Source organism: Setaria viridis, chromosome 7 (genome assembly GCF_005286985.2).
Source record: "Setaria viridis chromosome 7, Setaria_viridis_v4.0, whole genome shotgun sequence".
Classification (NCBI taxonomy): Eukaryota; Viridiplantae; Streptophyta; class Magnoliopsida; order Poales; family Poaceae; genus Setaria; species Setaria viridis.
The window spans coordinates 28,353,969-28,375,059 of NC_048269.2; the positions used below are offsets into that span (position 1 = coordinate 28,353,969).

The following is a 21,091-nucleotide window of genomic DNA, read 5'->3' on the forward strand; positions in this document are numbered from 1 at the left end:
GACGAGTCATTCGATCTTGTCCCGTTTATAATATGTAACCATATGCAAATCTGGAAGATGAGTACATTCAAATCGTTTTCTTTTTTTATTTATCAAGAAGATTCCATTTAGAGAAACATCAAACAAGGTAAGAGCAAAAGTGGGAACTCGGAAGAGGCTTGACCACTTTCTTTTAAATTACCTGTTCTTTTTCCATTTAGAGAAACATCAAACAAGGTAAGAGCAAAAGTGGGACCTCGGAAGAGGCTTGAGTACTTCCTTTTAAATTATCTCTTTTCTCTGTTGATCATTTTTTTGTTACTGTACCTAAAGGTGGCAATGAACTTGTTTGGGAGATTGCAGCTTTTCTTGTATATATATTATTTGCATTTTCCCTTCAAAGTTATTGCAAAATCTGATTGAAACATGCATGAATTTCAGTGCATTGTTTATCTTCCTAAGTTCATGCAAGTATTATTGTTAGTGATCACACGTACTACTCTTTTATTCTTGCTGCTAATTTAAACTGTCCAGTTTGGTCCTATATATTTCTCTTCCTTGACATTCCATATTTCATGTTTTCTTCCAGCAATCACTACCTCCTTGTATGGAATGCATTGCAATGGTGCACACAATTGACGAAGGGCTTTGATTCTGATCCTTGCCATGGAAGTGTTTAGAAGTGTAGGGAATTCCAGTGGATAGATTGTGTGGATCTGGTTTGACATTGAGGCAATAGTGAATCTTGTCGGTGAGTAGATAAAGTAAATCAAGACCGTGAGCTTTGGTGATCAGGACCTTGTATGCGCTGAAGGCTGTTTTGCAGTTCTATTCCAGTCTTGTAGCATGCTTTGGCACCTTTATGCCGTTTCATGGTACTACGGCTGTTTGATAGCAGGTGCTAAATTTTAGCCGTGTCATATATAATGTTCGGATGCTAATTAGGAGGACTAAACATGAGCTAATTATAAAACTAATTGCAGAACCCCTAGGCTAATTCACGAGATAAATCTATTAAGGCTAATTAATCCATCATTAGCAAATGGTTATTGTAGCACCACATTGTCAAATCATGGACTAATTAGGCTTAATAGATTCGTCTCGCGAATTAGACTCCATCTGTGCAATTAGTTTTGTAATTAGCCTATGTTTAATACTCCTAATTAGTATCAAACATCCAATGTGATAGGTGCTAAACTTTAGCACGTGGGAGCTAAACATGCCCTACACAATTTTCTGGAAGCTGTAAATTTTGTTTGCTATCCTAGGGGAACACCTACTTCCTCCGTAGCTAGACTCCCAGACCCAAGCTATATTCTTCATTGGCCATGTGAAATAGTCCATGACAAGTTTATCTATGCTCTTGTGCTTAATTTTGTCGCCGTGGTTGGCATTGTCATTCTAATGCATTTTCAGTCTGCTGCTAGTAACTTTTGACGCTAAAGAATAAAGAGTTAGATTTATATGCAAGCTAAAATGATCCAAAACGGATAATAGCAGGCATCTTTGACTTGACGAATAGGCCTTGTGTATAATTGGAGATGGATCCCGTTGTTGCTTCACTGGCTTGCGTATCTGGTCATTGACGTTGCAGCATACAAGTGTTACGTGTAGCAAGTAAAATGCACGCTTTCGTGAAAGGAAGTATTTTTTATAGTGAATTTCTTCTAACCCCTCTAGAGTTTTTTTTTTGGTAAATATCGACAGCGGACATTATTTGGAGCTATATGCTGCAACTTTTTCCATGATGTGGCAACGCACATAGCTGTCTGCAGTCGACGGGGGACAGAAATATAAGAGTTGTTTGACGTGTATGATGCAGGAAAATTGTGGGCCGTTGAGACTGTAAGCTTATTGGTTGAGTGGAAAATTAGATTGAACGATTGGGTGTCATGCTTGTGCTCAACTTTTCTTGTTTTGCATTTTCTGAACACTAATGATGGTGTGGCCTATGGAATCGGGTGATGCAAAGGTTAGGACAGTTTTTGTATCAAATAAACACATTCATGCCAACGCTAACATGCGCAATCTTTGGACACGTACGTATACATACGCACAGAAGAGCAGAAGCAAAACATTGGGCCCTGTCCACATCTAGTATTACATCCAGAATGCTACAGGGTTTGGTAACGGGTCGAAACATTCATGGGCGATCTGGTACGACATGGATCCATAAGCCCGATGCTTTGCGGTCCGCAGGTCTCGCTCCTTGCCGTACTTGACCACGAAAGAGGTCATGTTGAGCACACGGTTGGCGTGGTGATCTTCGGTCTTCCGGCACTCGACCAGGCAGAACCTACCGTCGCCCATGTACACCAGCGTAGCGCCCACATGTGTACTCGATTCCACGTCGAACAACAAGTCCTTGCCGAACTTCCAGGCGGGCATGGTCTCGCACCCTGCAGCAGGCGGGATGTCGCAGCAGCAGAGGTGCCCGACAGGTTTGTAGAGGCAGAGCCCGACCCAGGCGTCCAGCTCGCAGTCGTAGTCGGCTCGACCCTTGAACGGCAGGAGCCACTCCCCCGGGTAGGTCCAGTCGAGGCTCTCCGTGTCGAAGGTGAATGTGCTGTTCCGCTCGCCCCGGATGGAGAACGTCTTGTTGGGATTGGGCTTCCAGCCCTTGACGGATATGAAGATGGTGCGCCCGTCGGGGTGCAATGCGTAGCCGCTGACGAGGCTGGACGCGAACGGCGCGAGCGGTTCGACGCTAGTCCATGACCACGGCTTCTTGGTCTCGACCGGTGGCGGCTGGGGGCCGCCGAGCACGTCCAGGTAGGGGAAAACAAGCGCCACGAGCCTGTCGCCAACGGAGGCGCACACGGGCCTGTAGTTCCTGATGGACTTGCGGCTCTGCGGAGACGGGCATACTGTAACTCCAAGGGTCTCGGTGTCTAACACGGGGATGCCCGGGATGGACTCGGAGAGGCACATCGCGAAGATCTTGCTGCCGTGAGCCGCGAAGGACCACGAGTACCCGTGCTGCGCCTCGATGCGGACGAGAGGGGGCTCACGACAGTAGAAATCAGTTTTTTTTTCAAAAGTAAACAGAAATAAAAATAAACATCTAGAAATCCACTTCTGAACCATCACAACGCCCTGAAGCAAAATTCATCTATTTTTTTCAAATGTCAATATTCAATAATATTCAAATTCAAAATTATTTGTCATACATGATGTCAAAATATGATGCTCAATCCTCACACATGCTCAACCAATAAATTTCAGCCATCGAAAATCCTTTGTTTCGCTAAAAAAAGAAGTCAGGCATTCTTAATTATTATGAACCGCCCCTTCAAAAAGAATTAAGGATGAGGATGTGTGTATTTACAACACAGACAAAGAACATGAATTGAGCGGTAACAACTTCAGTCTTCCACAGTAGGAGAAATTGAAATTTCTCACTTATATAGTAATTCCTTGTTTCCCTTTCCTTGCCCTCGCTGCAGGTTCTAAGCTGAAGTAACAGGAAGCCTGAAGCTCCAAACAAATGACGGAATTGATCTGAGAAGAAGCAGAGAAAAGAATACAGACTGTCTAGACATGGGCAATCTATACACTTCCTTTCTGGGGAAACAATTTGCTAGTTGGTATTCAGAGCAACTGATTTGCAGATGGGGCACCAGTTCTTCTGCCGGAGCCAGTGCTGTATGCAGGACATATGGTAGTAGTGTTTGCACGCCATCTTGCCCACCACCTCACCGGCTAAATACTCCTCCTGAAAGAAAAAAAATATGCAACAAAAATATTTAGCATGATGCAGCAGGTCTTTATATAGTATCCCGTTACAGAATAATTTGATACAATTATACAATGGAACTTGCCTGGCAAACGCTACACTTTCTGTCACAATCTTCATGAGAACCTGAAGCTGTGGGCATGTAGATGCTTCTGTTCAGGCACTTCGCCAACGCATCATCTGAAAGGCCAGTGTTTACAGTACCAATTCGCTCCCCCAAGGCAAGCAATTCCTGTAATGCAAAGTGTCGCAAATGTTTTAACGTCTGAAGAAGCAAAGCATGCAAGCAAAAGATGCCGCAGACTGAAGTGAGGGAAGAGAAGAGGAAGTAATAATAACAAAAAAAAACCCAGCTAATCAAAGAATAGGGGATTCGAGATTCAGACATACTTCATAAGACATGCCGTCGATATCCATCCTCATTCCTCTATGCCGATCATTGAATATGAAGTAGTTCTCAAGCTGCAAGACACAACATAGTTATATGATTTTCATTCTCTATATAATTTCTCCAAGATATCAGCATGATCATTGTAGCTTACCTCTTCACTTACTCCCATATCAAAGCGCCAGTATCCATTTGAATCCTCCATGCTGTCCTCCAGAGATGAAACTCCTCCCTGATGACCGCTTCTGTATCTTGCCATGAACCCGGAAAGAAACCCTTCAGAAGGCACATGGTCTCTTGTTACCTGCTCAACTAGCAGCAAGTCGTCGTCACTCCTCTCTGAATTCCTCCTAGCATCTGCAGTGCCATTTCTGTGCGCATGGTCAGCTCCTGCATTTGCTCCTTCATCTGCTTTCCTTATCCTTGAAGCTGCCCGATGCGACGGCCTTGAGATCGACCGGCTACTGCTCGGGGAACTAGCACTTAATCCATTCGGCGACGGTGGGCTGTTCTCCCTGTTCAACGATCGCTTCCTTGATGCATTGACCCTCTCCTTAAGCCGAGCCAGTAGATCACGCCCGGGAGTTTCTCTTGACCTGTTGCCGGTTTCACTACAGGAGCCTCCAGCATCCCTGCTGATGCTGTCTGAAGCACTGCTTTCCTGTGGCTGTGGAGGCTTTCTGTTGGGCTTCCTCAAAACTTGTGATCTCCCAGGGGTAGCCGGTGTCGATTCATTGGGCACCGCTGCCCTGTGCACCTCCTTGCCTTTGGCTTTGTCAACTGAATGCCGACCGCTGCAACCGTGGCGCGAGCAGCAATTCTTAGCCTTGGGGCGCGAACCGTCCTCTCTGAAGAGAAGAATTGATCCTCCCTTGGTGAAGAGGAGGCCGCCGACTGTTCGTCTTCCCATGTGCTCATCCATATCAGATAATCACCTGAAATTGGCAATGGTTGGAAGAAGTCAGATACTCGGACATGACCGAACTGATGAAGTGAATCGTTAACTGGTCAACTGTGGTGACAGCTAATGCGTTGGATTTTGATCATACTCCATTACCGACTCAGTGGTCCTACCAGGCCAGATTAAATATATTACTACGCAATATAATTTTGTGTAAAAGAACATTTAAATTGGTATAGTCATGCATATAAGAAGTAAAAGTAATTACCATTCACCACGGCCCAACGGCCCATGTGATGGCAGGATGACTAAACTGGATTCAGCATATCCGTAGGCATGATTCTAATCATTCACTCAGGTGGTGATTCATACAATTTTACCTCTTAATTAGTCTAGTTATGTATGCGTTCCTGCTCGCAGTACAACCAAAAGCCTCTTTTCCTGTCGACCAAACGAGGTCGCTGTAGCAACCCTTTTTTTTTCCCCCTCTCGGCCTGAAATGATTTCCTGTCCTGAAAGGTCGATTTGCCCATGCCTACTCTAGCACGGCACAGCACAGTACTGTATCAAAAACCGAAAGGTGTACTGATTTTGCTTTTACGGGAATCGGGTAGAATAGGAGGCACTCTAGACGGTTGACGCATACGGATTCCATGGGACGGTTCATATCTTATCGCATAAGAAAATATTATCTCCGTCTTCTTGTATGTAACTGAAAAAAATAAAAGATGGGGAAGAAAGTTGCTGGTTTCAGACAGTCTGAAGCAACCGGAACATGCAGCGGGAAACGCAACCTTTCCGTCTTTCAGAGGAAAACATTGACTTTCTTTTTAACCCAAAAAAAGAACAGGGGAAGTTTGTTGATTGGAAATAAGAAGAATTTGGATTGGAGAGACCGAGAATTCAGAACTTTAAAGGATAATCGAAGTATCGAACCTTCGAAGTCCCGATAACTAAAATCAAGTCAGCGATCGATGACCACGAGAAACTTTCAGCCTTTCTAAACTTGCAGCGGTGTAACTCGACGAGAAAAGGGCGAAAAGACCATGCAACCACCTTTCTCTGCCACCCTGAATTCCTTCTTGATCAGGAAGGAATACATACCTCTGTCACCCTGAATTCGAAGAGGCGACAGTTCATACCGGGACACGAACAACGAAAGAACACCAATCCAAAAGCGAAAAGGAATAAGAAAAACAAACGACTGGGCCAAACACAGCATCTGAAGAACACGAGGATCAAGTAGGAGGAGGAGAAGAGCAGCGGCCATGACCAACCTTCCTTTCCAAGCCTCTCCTTCCACCCGGGCGATTCTCCTCCAATGGAACAGGCCTGGACAGCGACCGGATCAACCCGGGCACGGAATCGAGGGGAGAAAGAGAACTAGATGGGGGATAAGAAGAGGTCAGAACACGAGTGATGGAGTTGTTATATATGCATGGCCAAGAAGCCACAGAGGGAGGGAGGGAGGGGCGGAAGCTTGAACAGAAAAGGAACGGCGAGGGAGACGAGGCCGGCGTGGCGGGCAGGAGGGGACGGCGGCGGGGCCCGCAGGGAAGGTCGGATCAGAGCCGTCGGATGGCGTGCGGGCGTAGGATCGGACGGGGGCGAGGGAGAGATGGCCGGCGCGGGGCCCGCTCAAACGGAGGCCCCCCACCACCGAATTTCCTGCCCGATAATGTGCCGCCCGTACATGCGTGTAGTCGAGCGAGTGGACCCGCGGCCGCGGGGGGCTGCCAGGTGGGGGCGTGGGGCCATACTGTTGCCTGCGCATTTCTTTTTCCTTCTTTTTTTGGGAGACATTTTTTGTCTGCTTTTCGTGAAGCAGTGTCAGTGTTTTCTGGTCTTTTTGGTGCACAAATAAATATATTGCACCGTGTCTTTTTTTTACTAATCTAAAAATGTCGTTTTTCTATTTAAATCGACTTTCAGCCTCGACTAGGTATTTAGGTAACAAGGAGGTTGATTACATACAGCACATCAAAATCAACAATCTTTAAGGAGTTTTGTAGAAGGGATAGCAGTCTAGAGCTATTGAGAATTTTTTTTCTTAAAAATAAAAGAAGTAGCAGTAACTAGCGCAGGAAAAGGTAATTTTTTTTCCTTTTGCTGTACGAAGTGACATAAAAACGTGCAACGTGGAAGATATGTGTATGTTCAAATTTGGTTGGCATTGCCGTGGTGTAAAGTGAAATATTGTTGAGCTAGTACAAGCTTTTTTTCCCCCAAGTGTGATCACTGATCTGGGTGATTGCTTATTTTTAGGACGACCAGCAGTCCATCCAGTCGAGCTGCTGTTGGAGTACCAACTTGGATGAGGCTGTAAAGCGTGCAGAGTGTATGATGCATGAAATCGGTACTTTAGATTGCCAATTTGTACACCGGTACCTCGCTTTTGCACTCATTTCCCTCCTCGTGTGTCTCCCTGCTGCTCCTGCTAAAACCATGTGATTTGTGTTAAAATAAGAGAGGAGTGGTTTACTGGGTCCATGCATATAATGAGCTTTGGCCAGTGATGTTTCTTTTTTATGGATCGAAACAAGGATCGGAAAGAGGGTAACGAGCTTTGGCCAAATTTCTAGCCCCTGGGTCCATGCATGCATATAATTAGCTCATAGTTTAGTATTTGTCCACAGGAATCCTATCATTGTAGCCGTGTTTATATTAGGATCATAACCGAGCTTTCTTTTGGATATGCACACTGGTAGGAATTGACTCCAAAGTTCCTGAGAACTTATCTGCAGAACAATTTTCTAGGGGCTGGGGTAGGATCTTCCTGGAAATGATGGATAACATTTTTGTAGCTGACATCCCGTCGTTTCTGCGAGACGACAGTCTATCCCTAGAATTGTTCAGAAAAGAGAGCGGGGAAAAGTAGGCTTCTTTTTTATGTCCTGTAGTTCGTGGTTCACGACTTGCTCTGACTTATACGGCACAAATTCCCCAGGAAATCACTTTCGTAGAGTGACCAGAGCTGGCTTGTTGTGTAGACGATTCCATCAGGTACAAAAACAATGCATACCTCCATGACTCTGTTTTTTTTTTCCGTCTGTCCAAATTCTTTTATGGCTACGAGAGTTAGGGACGTTTGGATCTTAGTCCGGATTAAAATTTATGTCACATTGAATATTCGGAGGCTAATTAGGAGGACTAAACATAAGCTAATTATAAAACTAATTACACAGATGAAGGTACTAATTACACAAATGAAGGCTAATTCCCGAGATGAATCTATTAAGTCTAATTAATCCATCATTAACACATGTTTACTGTAGCACCACGGTGTCAAATCATGAACTAATTAGACTTAATAGATTCGTCTCGCAAATTAGTCTCCATCTGTGCAATTGGTTTTATAATTAGTCTATATTTAATACTTCTAATTAGTATCTAAACATTCAATGTGACAAAAATTTTAGGAGCTCCGCCTTACTCCTATTGCCCAAAAATAGACGAGTTCAATGCATAAATCATAGTATTAAACTAGTACATCTTTACCCAAAAAAAATCATAATAGCAAAGAGCTGGTCAACACACACATATTTCAGCAGATGCAGTGCGCAGGTACACGCACGGCGGCGCAAAACGGTCCTCCACTTTTATCTTTTTGTTTGGTGCAAGTTACTTAAAGGCAAAATGAACCGTGCCACTAGCGGTAGCAGCAGTAGCCGCACGCGATGATGACGGAGCCGGCCGGCCGGCAGGCCAAAAGGAACCGGCGGTTGACGTACTGGAGTCGCTGGCCGCTGCCCTAATTTAACGTACTCACGCTTGCTTTTGAAATGAACCCTTGCTGATCATTTGCCTTTCCGGCATCCGGTTGACACGCCAGAAGCTCACAAATGGCACAAGAATCCGGGCCAAAATATTGCGTATGGATGGAAGAAAAACACGCGGAGGTAAACGATGTGCAATAGAGGCCGTTGAATTAGTAACTTAATGTGGCTGACGGCCTGTGGCAGTTTTGTTTGGTATCCATCGTTGGCTCTCAAACAATCCCAAGAGCAGCTCCGTCAAAACGACCTCTTGTCGTCTCCGTTCGCCGAGTTCGGCAGCGGATGCTGATTGACATAGGCGTGTACCGTGTGCACGCACATGATCCAAAGCGAGCGGGCTGCAACGGAAAACTGCCGGTCCTGTTCTGTTCTTCCCTGCAACTGCCACGAGTCCACGACACATTTATCTACGAAACTGCCAACTGGCTTTGACCAGTTCTTCTCCACACTCTTGCAGTTCTTCATTTCTGGTAAACTAGTACCAACTACGTCGAGCTTGGCTATATTTTATCTCCTCGGCGTTGATACTCCAAGTTTTGGAGATTTCACTCGCACTCCTTCGACCATGTGCATCATAGCAGCCATGACTCTGAAGGCTTAGGCCTCACTTTCCTGCATCCCCTTTGCGTCGTCAGCATGATTACAGGGGGAATCAAACGAGCAAGCAAGAGAGCCACGCAATCATACAACTCGTCGGAGCCTTTTCTTTTTTTTCCCTCATGCAGAAGACTGCAGACAGAGCCGCACACATCGGGAACCCTTTGTCTTTGCTTTCCTCTGCATCCTCATGGCCGCCTCCGGTCTTCTGACCGCCTCCTGCTTACTATATTCCCGTCGTGCCGTATCAGCATCATGCATCCGTGATTCTATTAAATCCTTTGCCATCATGAATATAAACTGGCCGTCCATGGTTTTTGTTATGTTTCCTTGAGAGAGATGGCAGCTGAAAATTGCTTTTTTTTCATGCAGTAAACGTGGGTCCGTGGCCTACTAAACTGCGTGCTCATCCCTCTGCAAATCGCATTATGCAGCAATCAGGCGAGCAGTTTGTTTTGGAGCAGGTTTGGTTGATGCTTAATTTGTTCTCTGAATACAGGTGCCTTTCAGAGAGTGTTATTGGTGTGATAATTCAGCACGGCACCGAGGGACACGAATCCTGCCGATGACCGTCGCCGAAGTCGCTGTGTGATGTGTCCTTGCTGAGCTCTCTGATCAGCGCTTGGTCTCCTCCACAAACAAATCATTCTTCCAAGTGCTGGATGGATGGACCATGGGTGGATTGGATAGGACGGCCTTTCAGTTGCCCGCATGGTCTTCTCACTAGTCGCTTTCTTTCACAGAAAGCGAAGGCATAAGACTGCGATGTTATCTCTGGCCTTGTTTAGCGTTTGAACAGAGGAGATATCAAGATGTTCTTCCTATATATCTTTCTCACGTCCATTTGATGTAATGAAAGAAGGATATATATGATTTGAGGTTTCAATTTTAGCAAAATTGGAAGATGCAGCCTGAATTAAACTTTTTCTAGACCAACGATTTCACTTTCACCAAACCTGCAAGTCGACACCGTGTCGACGTGTACAGAATACTTAATTTTTTTTAGAATACTTAAGCTGATAAATTGCAGCAACCAGACGTTACAGCCCAGACTGATACGCCTCCTATACGCTTCGTATCCCTGTCATGGTGTCCCCTTCACGTTGAGAAATGTCAGGAAGTTGCCAGAAATACTGATTGAAGGATCATTGAGACTAATTACTCTGAAAGACTGAAACTTATCCTGCGTTGAAAACTTGCAGCAGTATGAATAAACGCTGTCGTTTATCTCTGAAAGCTATGGACAATTACAGTCTACAAAAATAAAGAACTGTGAACCATAGGTACACAATTGGCAGCTGTATGAACGCTTCATTTTGTCTCTCTGACAATTCTGCACAATTCCCATCTATAAGATAAGATAATTCAGTCAATTTATCTGCAAGGACTTCAAATTCAGAGACGAAGCTTTTCTAGTCAAGAATTTGTGCTTCAAGAACAAGAGACCAAATGCTAGTGCCGCACTTATCTCTAACATGACGCTGAATGTCACTGTATTGTTCAGACCAAAATCCCACCTTTACAATGGCTAGTGGAGAGTAGTGGACGCATACGCTAGGGTCGCCTGATGGCAAGGGAACTCGCTGCAACATTTGCTAGTGCGTGCGTGTTGCTTCCCTGGGGCAGCTCAAGTGCTCAGTTCTGTTAAATGTCAACTTCTGACGTGAAAGATACCCAGCAAGTTGCACTTGTCATGCTCCACTTCCATACCAAAAAAAAAAAGGAAGACAGAGCCCTAACATAGTTTTGTTGCTAACCGATTGGGCTCCTTCACTTGGCCATTTCTATATTAAAATCAACAAAGTGACCTATGCATATACTCTATATGCCAACAGCTTCTCACATAAAATTCTTCAGAAAATAGCTTAAACAGCAAATAAACCATACAAATGGCAACAGGAAGATACACAAGATAATTGAAAAATAAACCCCTCTTGCTCCATCTATTTCTCCGAGTCTTTGCGAAAAATTCAGCACAAGTGCTATGTATGTAGTATGTACAATCATTCAGACCAGCTTATGACACACACTTACACCTTGACTGACGCTGCTGGATTCTTCGCGCTCTTTCGCCGGACAGACGGGCAGGGGGACGCATGCCTGATACCTTGGCACAACACTTTCAGTGACAGACAAATAGCTAGCATCACTTACTAACCCGGTGTTCTTGACTGCTTATAATTATTAGCCATGACTTGCAGCTTTCCATTCCATGTCCTGATGTCCATGTCCATGTCACGTCGGCGTCGGGGCCTCCCTATTGCGCGGCCGCGATCATGGACGACGACCGGTGGCTGGGCCACGGCGGCGGCGGCGTCCACGCCGGCCGCTTGCGCTGGTGATGGTGCTTGGGGCCGTGCGAGGCCACCTCCAGCTCCGAGGTCAGGATCTCGAACATCACCTGCACGTCCCTGTAGCCACAGGTCTGCACATCCTCGTGAAGCTTCAATATGCTGCCGCCGCTGCCTGCAGGAAGGAGTTTCAGGGATAAGGATTTTGTCGCTGTCATGGATCGTCCCAAAGGGAAAGGATCAAAGCCTCAAAGGGAATCGTGGTAGAGAGGCGTCTGTTTTTTTTTTTGGTCCACTTTGTTAGTGGAGGAAAAAAGGCGTAGAATGCTGGCCGCCTTTTGACCTTCCGATTTTGGGTGGAGAGGAATGAAATGTGATATACTACGTCTGTTAAGTGACGAAATAGTAGTGAATTACTCGTGCTAATCGCAGAGTTATTTCCCTTTTTTGAGTAAGTTCCAGAGTTATTTTCTATGATCTAGAAATTGTATTAGTATTTCGTTTGGTTTTGACAAGAATCTATAAGCTGTATTTATAGAAAATTAATATCTCGCCTTTGTCTTCCTCCAATATGTGTATCATGGGCCTTGATTGCATGCAAAAGGCCCATAGGACCTAGGGCCCATACATACGGCTGGACCTTAACTGGCAATCTAATCGAACTTTGTCGCAGGAACGAAGGCCCACATCCTTCCTTGATTGTTACCGAGCGAAACAACGGCTCAAAGAAAAGATTCATGGTCAAAAAAAAGAGGGAAGTGGCAAATGTTCATGGCATCTCTTCCAATAGGAATCACAAAACGAACGGTAAGAGCTAGCGGCACCATGTTTAACACTCTACGAATATACGAGATTCTACCGAGATAGCAACTCGTATACTTCACCGGCTCATCCTTATCTGCTATATCCTCCACCCTACTTTTCCGGAACCAAGAACATTTCCTTCCCGAGTTCTCACCACCAAGCTCGTCTCGTCTGCGCTTCTTGTCCGACATGGCTTTATTCCGGTTCCGATCCGGCAAGTCGAGAGAGTCCTTTACCGAGACCGAGCACCATCCACAAGTTAAGTCACTGCGCCGCCGTAGTGGCATGGCTTTCCGCCCGGCATCATCCACGACAACCCAACGGACGGCCGGGGACAAAAAGGAAAGCGCCTTCCACGACCCCGTCGATCACTCCATCGGTGGTCACGCTGTTGCTGCCTCCAACGGGAAAGAAAAGCATCCTCCACGAAGGCGAAAAAGGAGCGGATTGGCAACGAAGTGAGGCTACCCAGCTTAACTGTCCTGGAAAGGGTCCCACCTTGATTTCTGTACGCTCACGGAGGCACTACTCCTGATAGATGAAAGGTGATGTGTGCTACCGTTAGATCAGACCAGTGTCTGTCCTGCACCTACTTGCTCGTGTCCAACGGCTCGTGTTGTAGACAAGTTGGTGGCGAGTGGTTAATCAAAAAGTTGATGGGCGTACGCGCCGACGGCATTATCTCCTACTGATTGCGCCGTCCCGGCGTTTGGCCGGTGCCGCGTCGCCGTAGCGAACCTCGCGGCCGCACGGGGAGAATCTCCCGGCGCGGACCCAGCGGCTGCGGCTCCCTCCGCTCGGCCGGCGCCGCCGCAACTGCAAAGCCGGGTTCACACCGCGACAGCGCCAGCTGAATTATTTGCCTTGTTGGAGCGAGGTCACTTCTTCATCACACTTGGAGTTGGAGAGAGCAAGATCAGAGCAACAGGAGCTGCAACAGAACGGAACAGAACAAGCAGGAACACCCCACTTGTTGGCCCTATGGCCGTCGCTGTTCCTCGACTGAGGATTCAGATCGGCCGGGCCGAAGGAGACGTGCGCTGCGGATCTGGGATAAGGACTAACTTGATCGTACGGCGACATCGGATGATGGGGGTCATTTACTCATCAGCAGCATTGGCTGATTGTTTTGGCACAGGAAGATCTGGAGCTGGCACTGATGGATTGAGCGAGTGATGGTCACCCGGAGTAGTCAGTAGTGGTACCGGGGCAGTACTGTACTGGTTGGTTGGGGAGCCTACCGGTCGTGACAGCGCCCATCGGCCTCGTGACACTTGGCAGCGCCGATTCCATGGGTGTAGGAGACGAGGAGTTGGGCTACCGGTATTGGTACAAATTGTACAATGGTGTACTACTAGGTACTGCCACTGCCGTGGTAGTCGCAAGATCTCACTGTTTGGCGCTGCTAATTCCTTTGCAAGGTTGCTGCGAAGTCTCTGTCGGTTCGTAGTGCACTGCACCGTCCCGTGCCCACATGCAGGCTGACTTTCTCTGACAGCATTAAGTTCGGAAATCCAAAGATTTTTTTGGGGCATCACCAACCAAGCAAATGCTACTTTTTTGTTCTAATCTAAAAAAGATCTTGGACCCACACGTTACAGTGTTTAGGGGAACTAGAACTTTGGAGAGCGTGTGTTAGTGGAAGCTGCGGAGGCGATAAAGGAAAAGATTAGTTCTAGATGGAACTTAAAAGGTCTGATTGACTCAGCACGACTCTAGTCTCTGCTCTCTAGTGGAAAAGAATCACATTCCACCACGGATAAGTGCTTGCCGGGTGGGAACGAAATCGGCGAATAGTCAACGATCAAAATTGCTCCAGAATTAACGGACTCTGTAAAATAACATCGAAAATGGATGGTTTCTTGATGTTGCACGGTTTTGATAATGACTGATTCTTTAACGTCAAGAGAATTGCGAGAAAATAGGAGGGCCAAGTAAATCGGCAAATTTTCTTTTCCAAAAGAAAGTTTTTTTGGGAAAAAAAAGGCTTCTGGAATCTTGGATGAGAAATAGGGAAATAGGTTTAGAAGAGATACGATACGGTTAGCATGCCTCTAGCATTCAACGGAACTACGGAAGCAAACTTCACGGACACTCGTCCTACTTATCTCGTTGCAGGTTTTAGTTCAACGAACTGATCCGCAAACCGAACTGAAGTGTAATTGAGAAGACAGCACTAAAGGGGCAACAAAACAAGAACCAACGAGAGGACACAGATAGTTTCCATGAAACGAAAGAACTCGTACGTCTGTGAACAGGGCCAGCCCATGGGGATCGATCGACCGCAACGCCTCAAGAACATCGTCCTGCAAACTCGCGGCGACTGACTTGGCCTACTCGACGCAGCCATTCGTGTCGTGGTGAGGAAGATGACTAGGGCGCTGGGATGGGTGTCGCTAGCGTACCTGTGTTGCGCGCGCGGACGCGGGTGGACACGGCGGCCCACGCGCGGCGCGCCGGGGTGACCACCTTCTTCCGCCACCACGCCATGACAGCGCGCACGGGCGCCGGGATCCTCGCGGCGGCCAGCCTCGACGCCCGACGACGACGCTCCCCCGCTCCGTTCTCCTCCTGTGCCCGCCTCGCTCGCTCCGGCCTCTGCCGACGATGACCTCGCGCGCTCCTCTCCTCTTCTCCGGCCCCGCGCGGCTGCCGCTGGTGATGACCTGTGCGTCTGCAACTGTTCGTCGCTGCTGCTGTTTATGGAGAGAGCCAGAGAAAGAGAGGGAGGGTGCAGCCGCGCAGAGCAGAGCAGCGTGTGACGGTTCGTTACGGCAGTTTTATTGGCCCAGCCGCCGCCGACGGCTGCTGCCCTCTGCTTTTTACCCTCGTGCCTTTTGGGAGGTCGGCCGGTGCAGCCGTGCAGCCGTGCAGGTCCCCTCCCGTGCCGCCCGCCCGCGGCCGCTGGCAAGCGATTCCCACCGGTCAGGCGGTCACAGACTCACAGCCAAGCCCCGCGCCTCGTGGCGGCACGCGAGTGGAACACTTGTGGGCGGGGGCGCGCGTGCGTGTGGATGCCTCTCGGGGCTCGGGGAGACGACCGGGAATTTGACCCGAGCGCGACCCGCACCGCCCCTCCCCGTCCCCTCCGTCCCTGTGCATGCGTGCGTGGAATCGGCCGGCGACCGCGACCTAACCTTCGGCCGCATGCTGGTGTCACGAACCCACGATCCACCTCTCGTTCCCGTCAGGGTTAGGTATCCCCCGCTAAAGTTTGACACGGAGGCTGATCCCAATAGGAACACCGGACTGTGCGAGCTGCAGGTGCACTGCTGACAGGTGCGTTCCCGGGCATGCACCGGGTGATTGGTGAGCTGCTAGCTCTATTATTTGGGTCCCAGAGCTGTTGATGGTCACAGAGACTGCTCGGAACGATGAGGAAAACATTGTTCACATTTTTTTTTCTCCCCGACCTTTTCCTCTCGACTGGAGAAATCGGCTTCTTGCATGCAGGCCACAAGAATTCGTGGGTTCCGTAGCGTCGTGGCTCAATAAACCCTACCTCTTTAGAACTTTTTTCTTGTGCTGATCCTGGACTAGGCCAGGGGATTGCATAGTCGGATGTAGCAGCCTTGCCACTATGTGCCAGTTGACAGAGATTGCCTCGACCTGATCGGCCGACAAGCACGACTGCACGGTGATAGGGCAAACGACACTGAGGAGTAAGTAAAGAGGTTGCCCTCCGTAACAAGGAACGAAGGATTGGTGCAAGCTTTCGGCGGAAAGAGGAAACACTACGGGCACTGCAGCTCTGCCCACTCAGGGTCCGGGTCAGGGTCAGGGAGGAGACGGAGGAGAGTTGAGGATGCGCAAGAAACAAACAACACTGGTCGGCGACGGACATGCGAAAGCGACGCAGGAATCGGTTATGCGTGTGGCTGGATTCAGGGGCTACCGCTTTGAGATCCTGTAGGATTTGGATCAGATCCTCACTAGTAGTGCAACAGTAGATGTTAGCACACACTTATCTGCCGGGAGCATGAGCAAAACCTGCCTCCGTTGGTCCCATACTCTCATCGCAGTTCACAAGACACAGCGAACACAGTCACAGGCTGTGCAGTTCACAGCGTTGTGCACACCCGTGTCGTCTCGTCCACGTGGCTTACAAATCTGCGCGAGCGCTGCTGAAGTGCTGAGTCGCCTGGCTTCGCCGAGTCTCGCTGCCGACGCATCGCTAGCTGTGCCCGTGCCGAGCCCGTTCCGGGAGGCAAAACGACGGCCGCTCCCTGGTTGGAGCTGGGAACGCGGGGGCATAACCCAAAGCCTATGCGAGCGGCAGCGGTTCGGCACCGTGGCGCGCCGCGCGGCCTCGTAGGCCCGTACACGACATATGGCCATATGGGTCCTCCACCGGAGTTGTTTTCCAGTCTGCACACGAACTCCCGCCCGCCAAATGTCTTGGATACATCGAATATTTTGAATACTAATTAAAAATATTAAATATAGTCTAATTATAAAACTAATTGCACAGATAGAGTCTAATTCGCGAGACGAATATATTAAATCTAATTAGTTCATGATTTGACAATGCGATGCTACAATAACCATTTGCTAATGATGAATTAATTAGATTCGTTTCGTGAATTAGACTTCATCTGTGCAATTAGTTTTGTAATTAGCTCATATTTAATCATTCCAATTACCATCAAATATCCGATAGGACCTTGCTAAAATTTAACATCTTGCTAAAATTTAACATCTCGTATCAAATACGTCCGCACGGGAGGCGGCGCGGCCCCCGTTCCCTTCCCCCACGCGGCCTGCATGCTCTGCCGCATCCGCGCGTGCGGCCGTACGCCGGGGGCTGCCGTACAGGCGTTAAGGCGTTGACAGATTGCCCCTCACGTCTGCCGTAGAGCTGGCAAGGTCAGTCCTTGGACCAGGGGGCAATCCGCACGGTTTTTTTAGAAAACATGAGGGGCAAGCCCTACTGGTTAGATATATTAAAGGAGAGGACAAGAGAAATCAAAACAAAGTGCAGGAACAAGTCTGGAGAAAAAAAAAGGCAAAGAATAAAAAAGAAAGGAAAGGAAAATAAAATTACAGAGAGTTCAGCCAGGTTGACATAGCTGGAGTTAGAGAGGATCTTGCTCTATGAAGTGAGATTAAGGAGAATTCACTCATGAATTTCCTTCTATAATTCTCTACTGTTGGAGGAATGTCATTAAAAATCCAATCATTCCTGCATGACCAAATGCTCGAGGACATTAAAATGATAATTTTCATGAAAAAAGGAACTCCCAGCTTTGTTTTAATTGAATTGAAGATCTGTAGGATCGGTCTTGTGGTTACTTTCTGTCTTTTGGAGAATTCACATTTCACATGTGTAGAAGTTCAGAAACATATTTCTGCATCCCAGGATGTCTTTAGTACTTAAACGGTCCTTGATCAAGAGCCGAAAAAACTTTGTGTGTTCATTTGACATCCTGTTTTCCATATCCAATGGAAGATTGGATGAACACTCCTGGTTCCAGTTATTGCTTTGTATACTTTAGCTATAGAGAAAGTAGCATTACCTTATATGTAGGACCATTGATCTTTCTCATCAGATAGTGGAGTGTTTTGCAGGCTGCCTTGTAAATCTCGTAGTTGTTGGTGACCCTGAATGGATAGAGGCAAATGAAAGTTTTGGATGAAGGTTGACTTGCTCAAGGCTACCTTGAATGACACCATTTGGTTTTTGGCGAAGGAGAATAACTATGCAGTTCGCCCGCACCGCAGGCCACGATCGGGCGGTCCGCCATCGTTGGCCGTGGCACGCCCTGATGCCTGCGCATGGCAAAGGTTCGCTCGCCAACAAATTCTCCAGCTTTTATTCATGTGAAACTGAACAAATGGAGACACTGGGGGTCTGGGGTTAACCCACGAACCCGATCGACAAGGGACAAGCCGCACGCGGACCCAGCGCATCCATCCCAAATTAGGCAGCCCGTAATTGGCTTGCGCTCGCATGCTTGCGAGGTTCAATCCACGCCTGTCCTCCTTCCTTGTGTTTTATACATCGTTGTGAAGCTGCGATTACAATTGGTTGGAGCATTCAAGATTAGACCGAGAGGAGCTAGTAGCTAGGCCGACGGCATGGATGTCAAGGAAGGAAGGCCAGCGAGCCGCAGCAGCAGAATGCGCCCCTCGTCGCACCTCCGCCACGTGTCCTTCGCCGTGGACCCTTGCGTCGCCGACGACGGCCCGCCGCAGCCGCAGACGGCCACCTGCTGCACGGCGCTGCAGCGGGGCTTCGCGCCCGACAGCCGCGTGCAGCAGCGCTACGCGCCCGTGCGGACGCCCGGCTCCGCGGCGCTGCTGCGGGTGGACGAGAACGAGGAGGATCAGCAGCCGCAGTCCGCCAAGGATGCCGGCGGCGGTGTCAGCGTTGGTGGAGAGGAGATGATCGGCGCGTCGACGGTGGCGCCGGCGAAGGAGGGGAATGTGATGAGGAAGGCGGTGCGCAAGTGGAAGTCCACGGTGGAGGACGTGGACGTGTCGCAGCTCACCGAGACCCCGCGGCTCCGGCGCAGCGGCGGCATGCGACGGGACTGGAGCTTCGAGAACCTCCGCGGGGGCAACAACGCCGCCTAGCTCCCTCGATCCATCCGTAGGTAGCCAGCCTGCAAGCTGCAGCAAACCAACTGTGTAATAACGATCACTTAATTCCATCCATTTTTCTATACTAATCAGGTTCAGGTAAGGTAGCATGCACCGCAAGCTTTCCACTGCATGTCCATACAAGCCGCAGCAAAAACCTCCCAAAATGTCACACAAATTACTCAGTTTGAAACCTGCTGACCATGATTGACTGTTGCAAAAAAATTGTACATAATAAGTATTACTACTATGTAAATCTGTAATGTTTTTATCCAAGGAGCGTGTGCGTAATTACATATCTCCGCAAAAATGAAGAACAGTTGGCAATGCGGACAGGATCTTCAGTTGAGTCATGCCTACTCACTGTTACATGCGGAATTATGCACTGAACTTTGGAGGAATAATGGCCTGTTAACCATACTGAAATGCTACACGCTTGAAGCAAAACGGCGCTAAATTTTCTGGTAAAAACAACTCATATCATCTGAATATTATTATGCCAAAAAGATCGTAGGCTAGCCTCTGAACAAAACGAAGAACACCACAGCGAAACACAAGAAGATCGAGTTAAACAAAAGAAAAAAAAATTGCGCCGTTGCCGGGGATCGAACCCGGGTCACCCGCGTGACAGGCGGGAATACTCACCACTATACTACAACGACTTGGTTGTTTCAGATTTTAACGTTCCCTAATTTAGATTTAAAACAAAGCTCACGAATATGGGCCTGCCCAGTAATAAGTTAGTTAAATTGGGCCGGGGTGAAGCGACATAACCCGCCCGAAAGGGAAATGTGATCCATTACATGACAGGCCCAGGTCGGCGGCAGTTGCTCTGCAGTCTGCACGACGGCGGCTTTCGTACCGCCGGCTGTACTCGCCGTGACGTGTCGTCCCCGGGGAGTGGAGACATCAGACGTTCAGATGGAATTGTTCTACTTCCACTCACCTTTGGGGATAAGAAAAGTGGATAGGCAGCCGGACTTCTCCCGGAACTCGGCTGTGGATAAGCAGGCCTGCATCCCCATTGAGGACAGTGTATGGCAATGGCATCATCGTCGCGACCGGAGCAGCACCTTAACCTTCGACACCGAGGCGCTCCGGCGGACGCACATCGGCGAGTGGCTGCGGCCGTTCCAGGTGCGAGCCTACTACGACCGCGAGCTGGATGCTGCTGCGACGTCCCGCCGATCGCCGCCGGATACGAGGCCATGCCGGCCTGGAAGCTCGGCGAGGACGTGTCATTCGGCGCGGGATCCGACGGCCGGGCGGTCGAGGACTACCCGCGTCCATGTCGTAGCAGGTCGCTCACGGTCTTTTCCAGCACGGACCCCACGCAGGTTGCTCACGCTTTTTAGGGTTTGGTATTCGCAGTTTTCGTTGAAAATACTCCTAACTAGTAAATACCAACACCTTTGCACGATTTTGAAAGAGCAAACCAAACAATACCGCAGCTTGTTTTTGTCTAATAAACGTTAAAACTTAGAAATGCATTGGTAAGGGTCGATAGAAAAGAACTGCGATTGCACTCTCATTTATATGAAGCAAATGGCAACTCAAATTAGGCATCTCATATAGTTTCGTCTATGCATCATGGGTTCGTCAATTTGCTGTACATGATCCAACGAGCCCCACAATAACCAAGCTCTGGAATTCAAAAATTGTGTGCGCTCTGAATGAATATTAGATTCCTGCCGAGAAGGTCGAGCGCGAGCCTGTTCACCTCGAGATTAACGCGGACGAGTACAGTGAGGACTGCGCCTTACTGGAAGCGAGCGAGGACGCCGAAGGCAGGGCAGGCGTAGCCGCGTAGGAACCAACAGGTGCGGATGGAGTGGAGGACGGCGTAGCGGCGGCCGGCGGGGAATGGGGAGGCCGAGAGGGTGGAGATACGGAGCAAGAGCAACCAAGGAAGTGATTATCAGGGACGGACGGATGCAGGCAGGTGATGCACGGACGGACCAGATCAATTGCGTTTTTCTCGAATGACAGGTCGAATCGGGCCGTGCTGGGCTGGGGTCTTATTTTTTCCTTGGTATC

At 48.4% G+C, this 21,091-nt stretch overlaps 4 protein-coding genes and 1 non-coding gene across 5 annotated transcripts; 1 reads left to right on the forward strand and 4 right to left on the reverse strand.

The window, feature by feature from the left end:
- Positions 1 to 1,922: 1,922 nt before the first annotated feature.
- Positions 1,923 to 3,093, reverse strand: LOC140223342 (uncharacterized). Its single transcript, XM_072295028.1, has one exon. The coding sequence runs from the start codon at positions 3,064 to 3,066 to the stop codon at positions 2,080 to 2,082; it is 987 nt and encodes a 328-aa protein (XP_072151129.1). The 5' UTR covers positions 3,067 to 3,093; the 3' UTR covers positions 1,923 to 2,079.
- Positions 3,094 to 3,227: 134 nt separating this feature from the next.
- LOC117865539 (uncharacterized) lies at positions 3,228 to 6,440 on the reverse strand. Its single transcript, XM_034749763.2, has 5 exons — positions 6,282 to 6,440; positions 4,258 to 5,038; positions 4,106 to 4,177; positions 3,801 to 3,947; positions 3,228 to 3,694 (listed from the first exon to the last, which is right to left on the reverse strand). Exons 2-5 carry the CDS (start codon positions 5,023 to 5,025, stop codon positions 3,560 to 3,562), a joined length of 1,122 nt encoding a protein of 373 aa, XP_034605654.1. The 5' UTR covers positions 5,026 to 5,038; positions 6,282 to 6,440; the 3' UTR covers positions 3,228 to 3,559.
- Positions 6,441 to 11,201: 4,761 nt separating this feature from the next.
- On the reverse strand, positions 11,202 to 15,306 carry LOC117865590 (uncharacterized). The gene is made up of 2 exons (XM_034749810.2): positions 14,878 to 15,306; positions 11,202 to 11,843 (listed from the first exon to the last, which is right to left on the reverse strand). Exons 1-2 carry the CDS (start codon positions 14,960 to 14,962, stop codon positions 11,635 to 11,637), a joined length of 294 nt encoding a protein of 97 aa, XP_034605701.1. The 5' UTR covers positions 14,963 to 15,306; the 3' UTR covers positions 11,202 to 11,634.
- Positions 15,307 to 17,472: 2,166 nt separating this feature from the next.
- On the forward strand, positions 17,473 to 19,084 carry LOC140223387 (uncharacterized). Its single transcript, XM_072295186.1, has one exon. It carries the CDS (start codon positions 18,551 to 18,553, stop codon positions 19,046 to 19,048), a length of 498 nt encoding a protein of 165 aa, XP_072151287.1. The 5' UTR covers positions 17,473 to 18,550; the 3' UTR covers positions 19,049 to 19,084.
- A 560-nt stretch (positions 19,085 to 19,644) lies between these two features.
- On the reverse strand, positions 19,645 to 19,716 carry TRNAD-GUC (transfer RNA aspartic acid (anticodon GUC)). The gene has a single exon. It is a non-coding gene; the product is annotated as a tRNA-Asp (tRNA).
- Positions 19,717 to 21,091: the final 1,375 nt, after the last annotated feature.

Excerpts from the sequence above, each read along its gene's own strand:
- LOC140223387 (XM_072295186.1), top strand. The coding sequence starts at position 18,551 with ATGGATGTCAAGGAAGGAAGGCCAGCGAGCCGCAGCAGCAGAATGCGC.
- LOC140223342 (XM_072295028.1), bottom strand. The coding sequence starts at position 3,066 with ATGGTTCAGAAGTGGATTTCTAGATGTTTATTTTTATTTCTGTTTACT.
- LOC117865590 (XM_034749810.2), bottom strand. The coding sequence starts at position 14,962 with ATGGCGTGGTGGCGGAAGAAGGTGGTCACCCCGGCGCGCCGCGCGTGG. Across the intron at positions 11,844-14,877 it reads CGTCCGCGCGCGCAACACAG|GCAGCGGCGGCAGCATATTG; the intron begins GTACGCTAGCGA and ends TCCTTCCTGCAG.
- LOC117865539 (XM_034749763.2), bottom strand. The coding sequence starts at position 5,025 with ATGGATGAGCACATGGGAAGACGAACAGTCGGCGGCCTCCTCTTCACC. Across the intron at positions 4,178-4,257 it reads ATATGGGAGTAAGTGAAGAG|CTTGAGAACTACTTCATATT; the intron begins GTAAGCTACAAT and ends TGTGTCTTGCAG. Across the intron at positions 3,948-4,105 it reads TCGACGGCATGTCTTATGAA|GAATTGCTTGCCTTGGGGGA; the intron begins GTATGTCTGAAT and ends TTTGCATTACAG.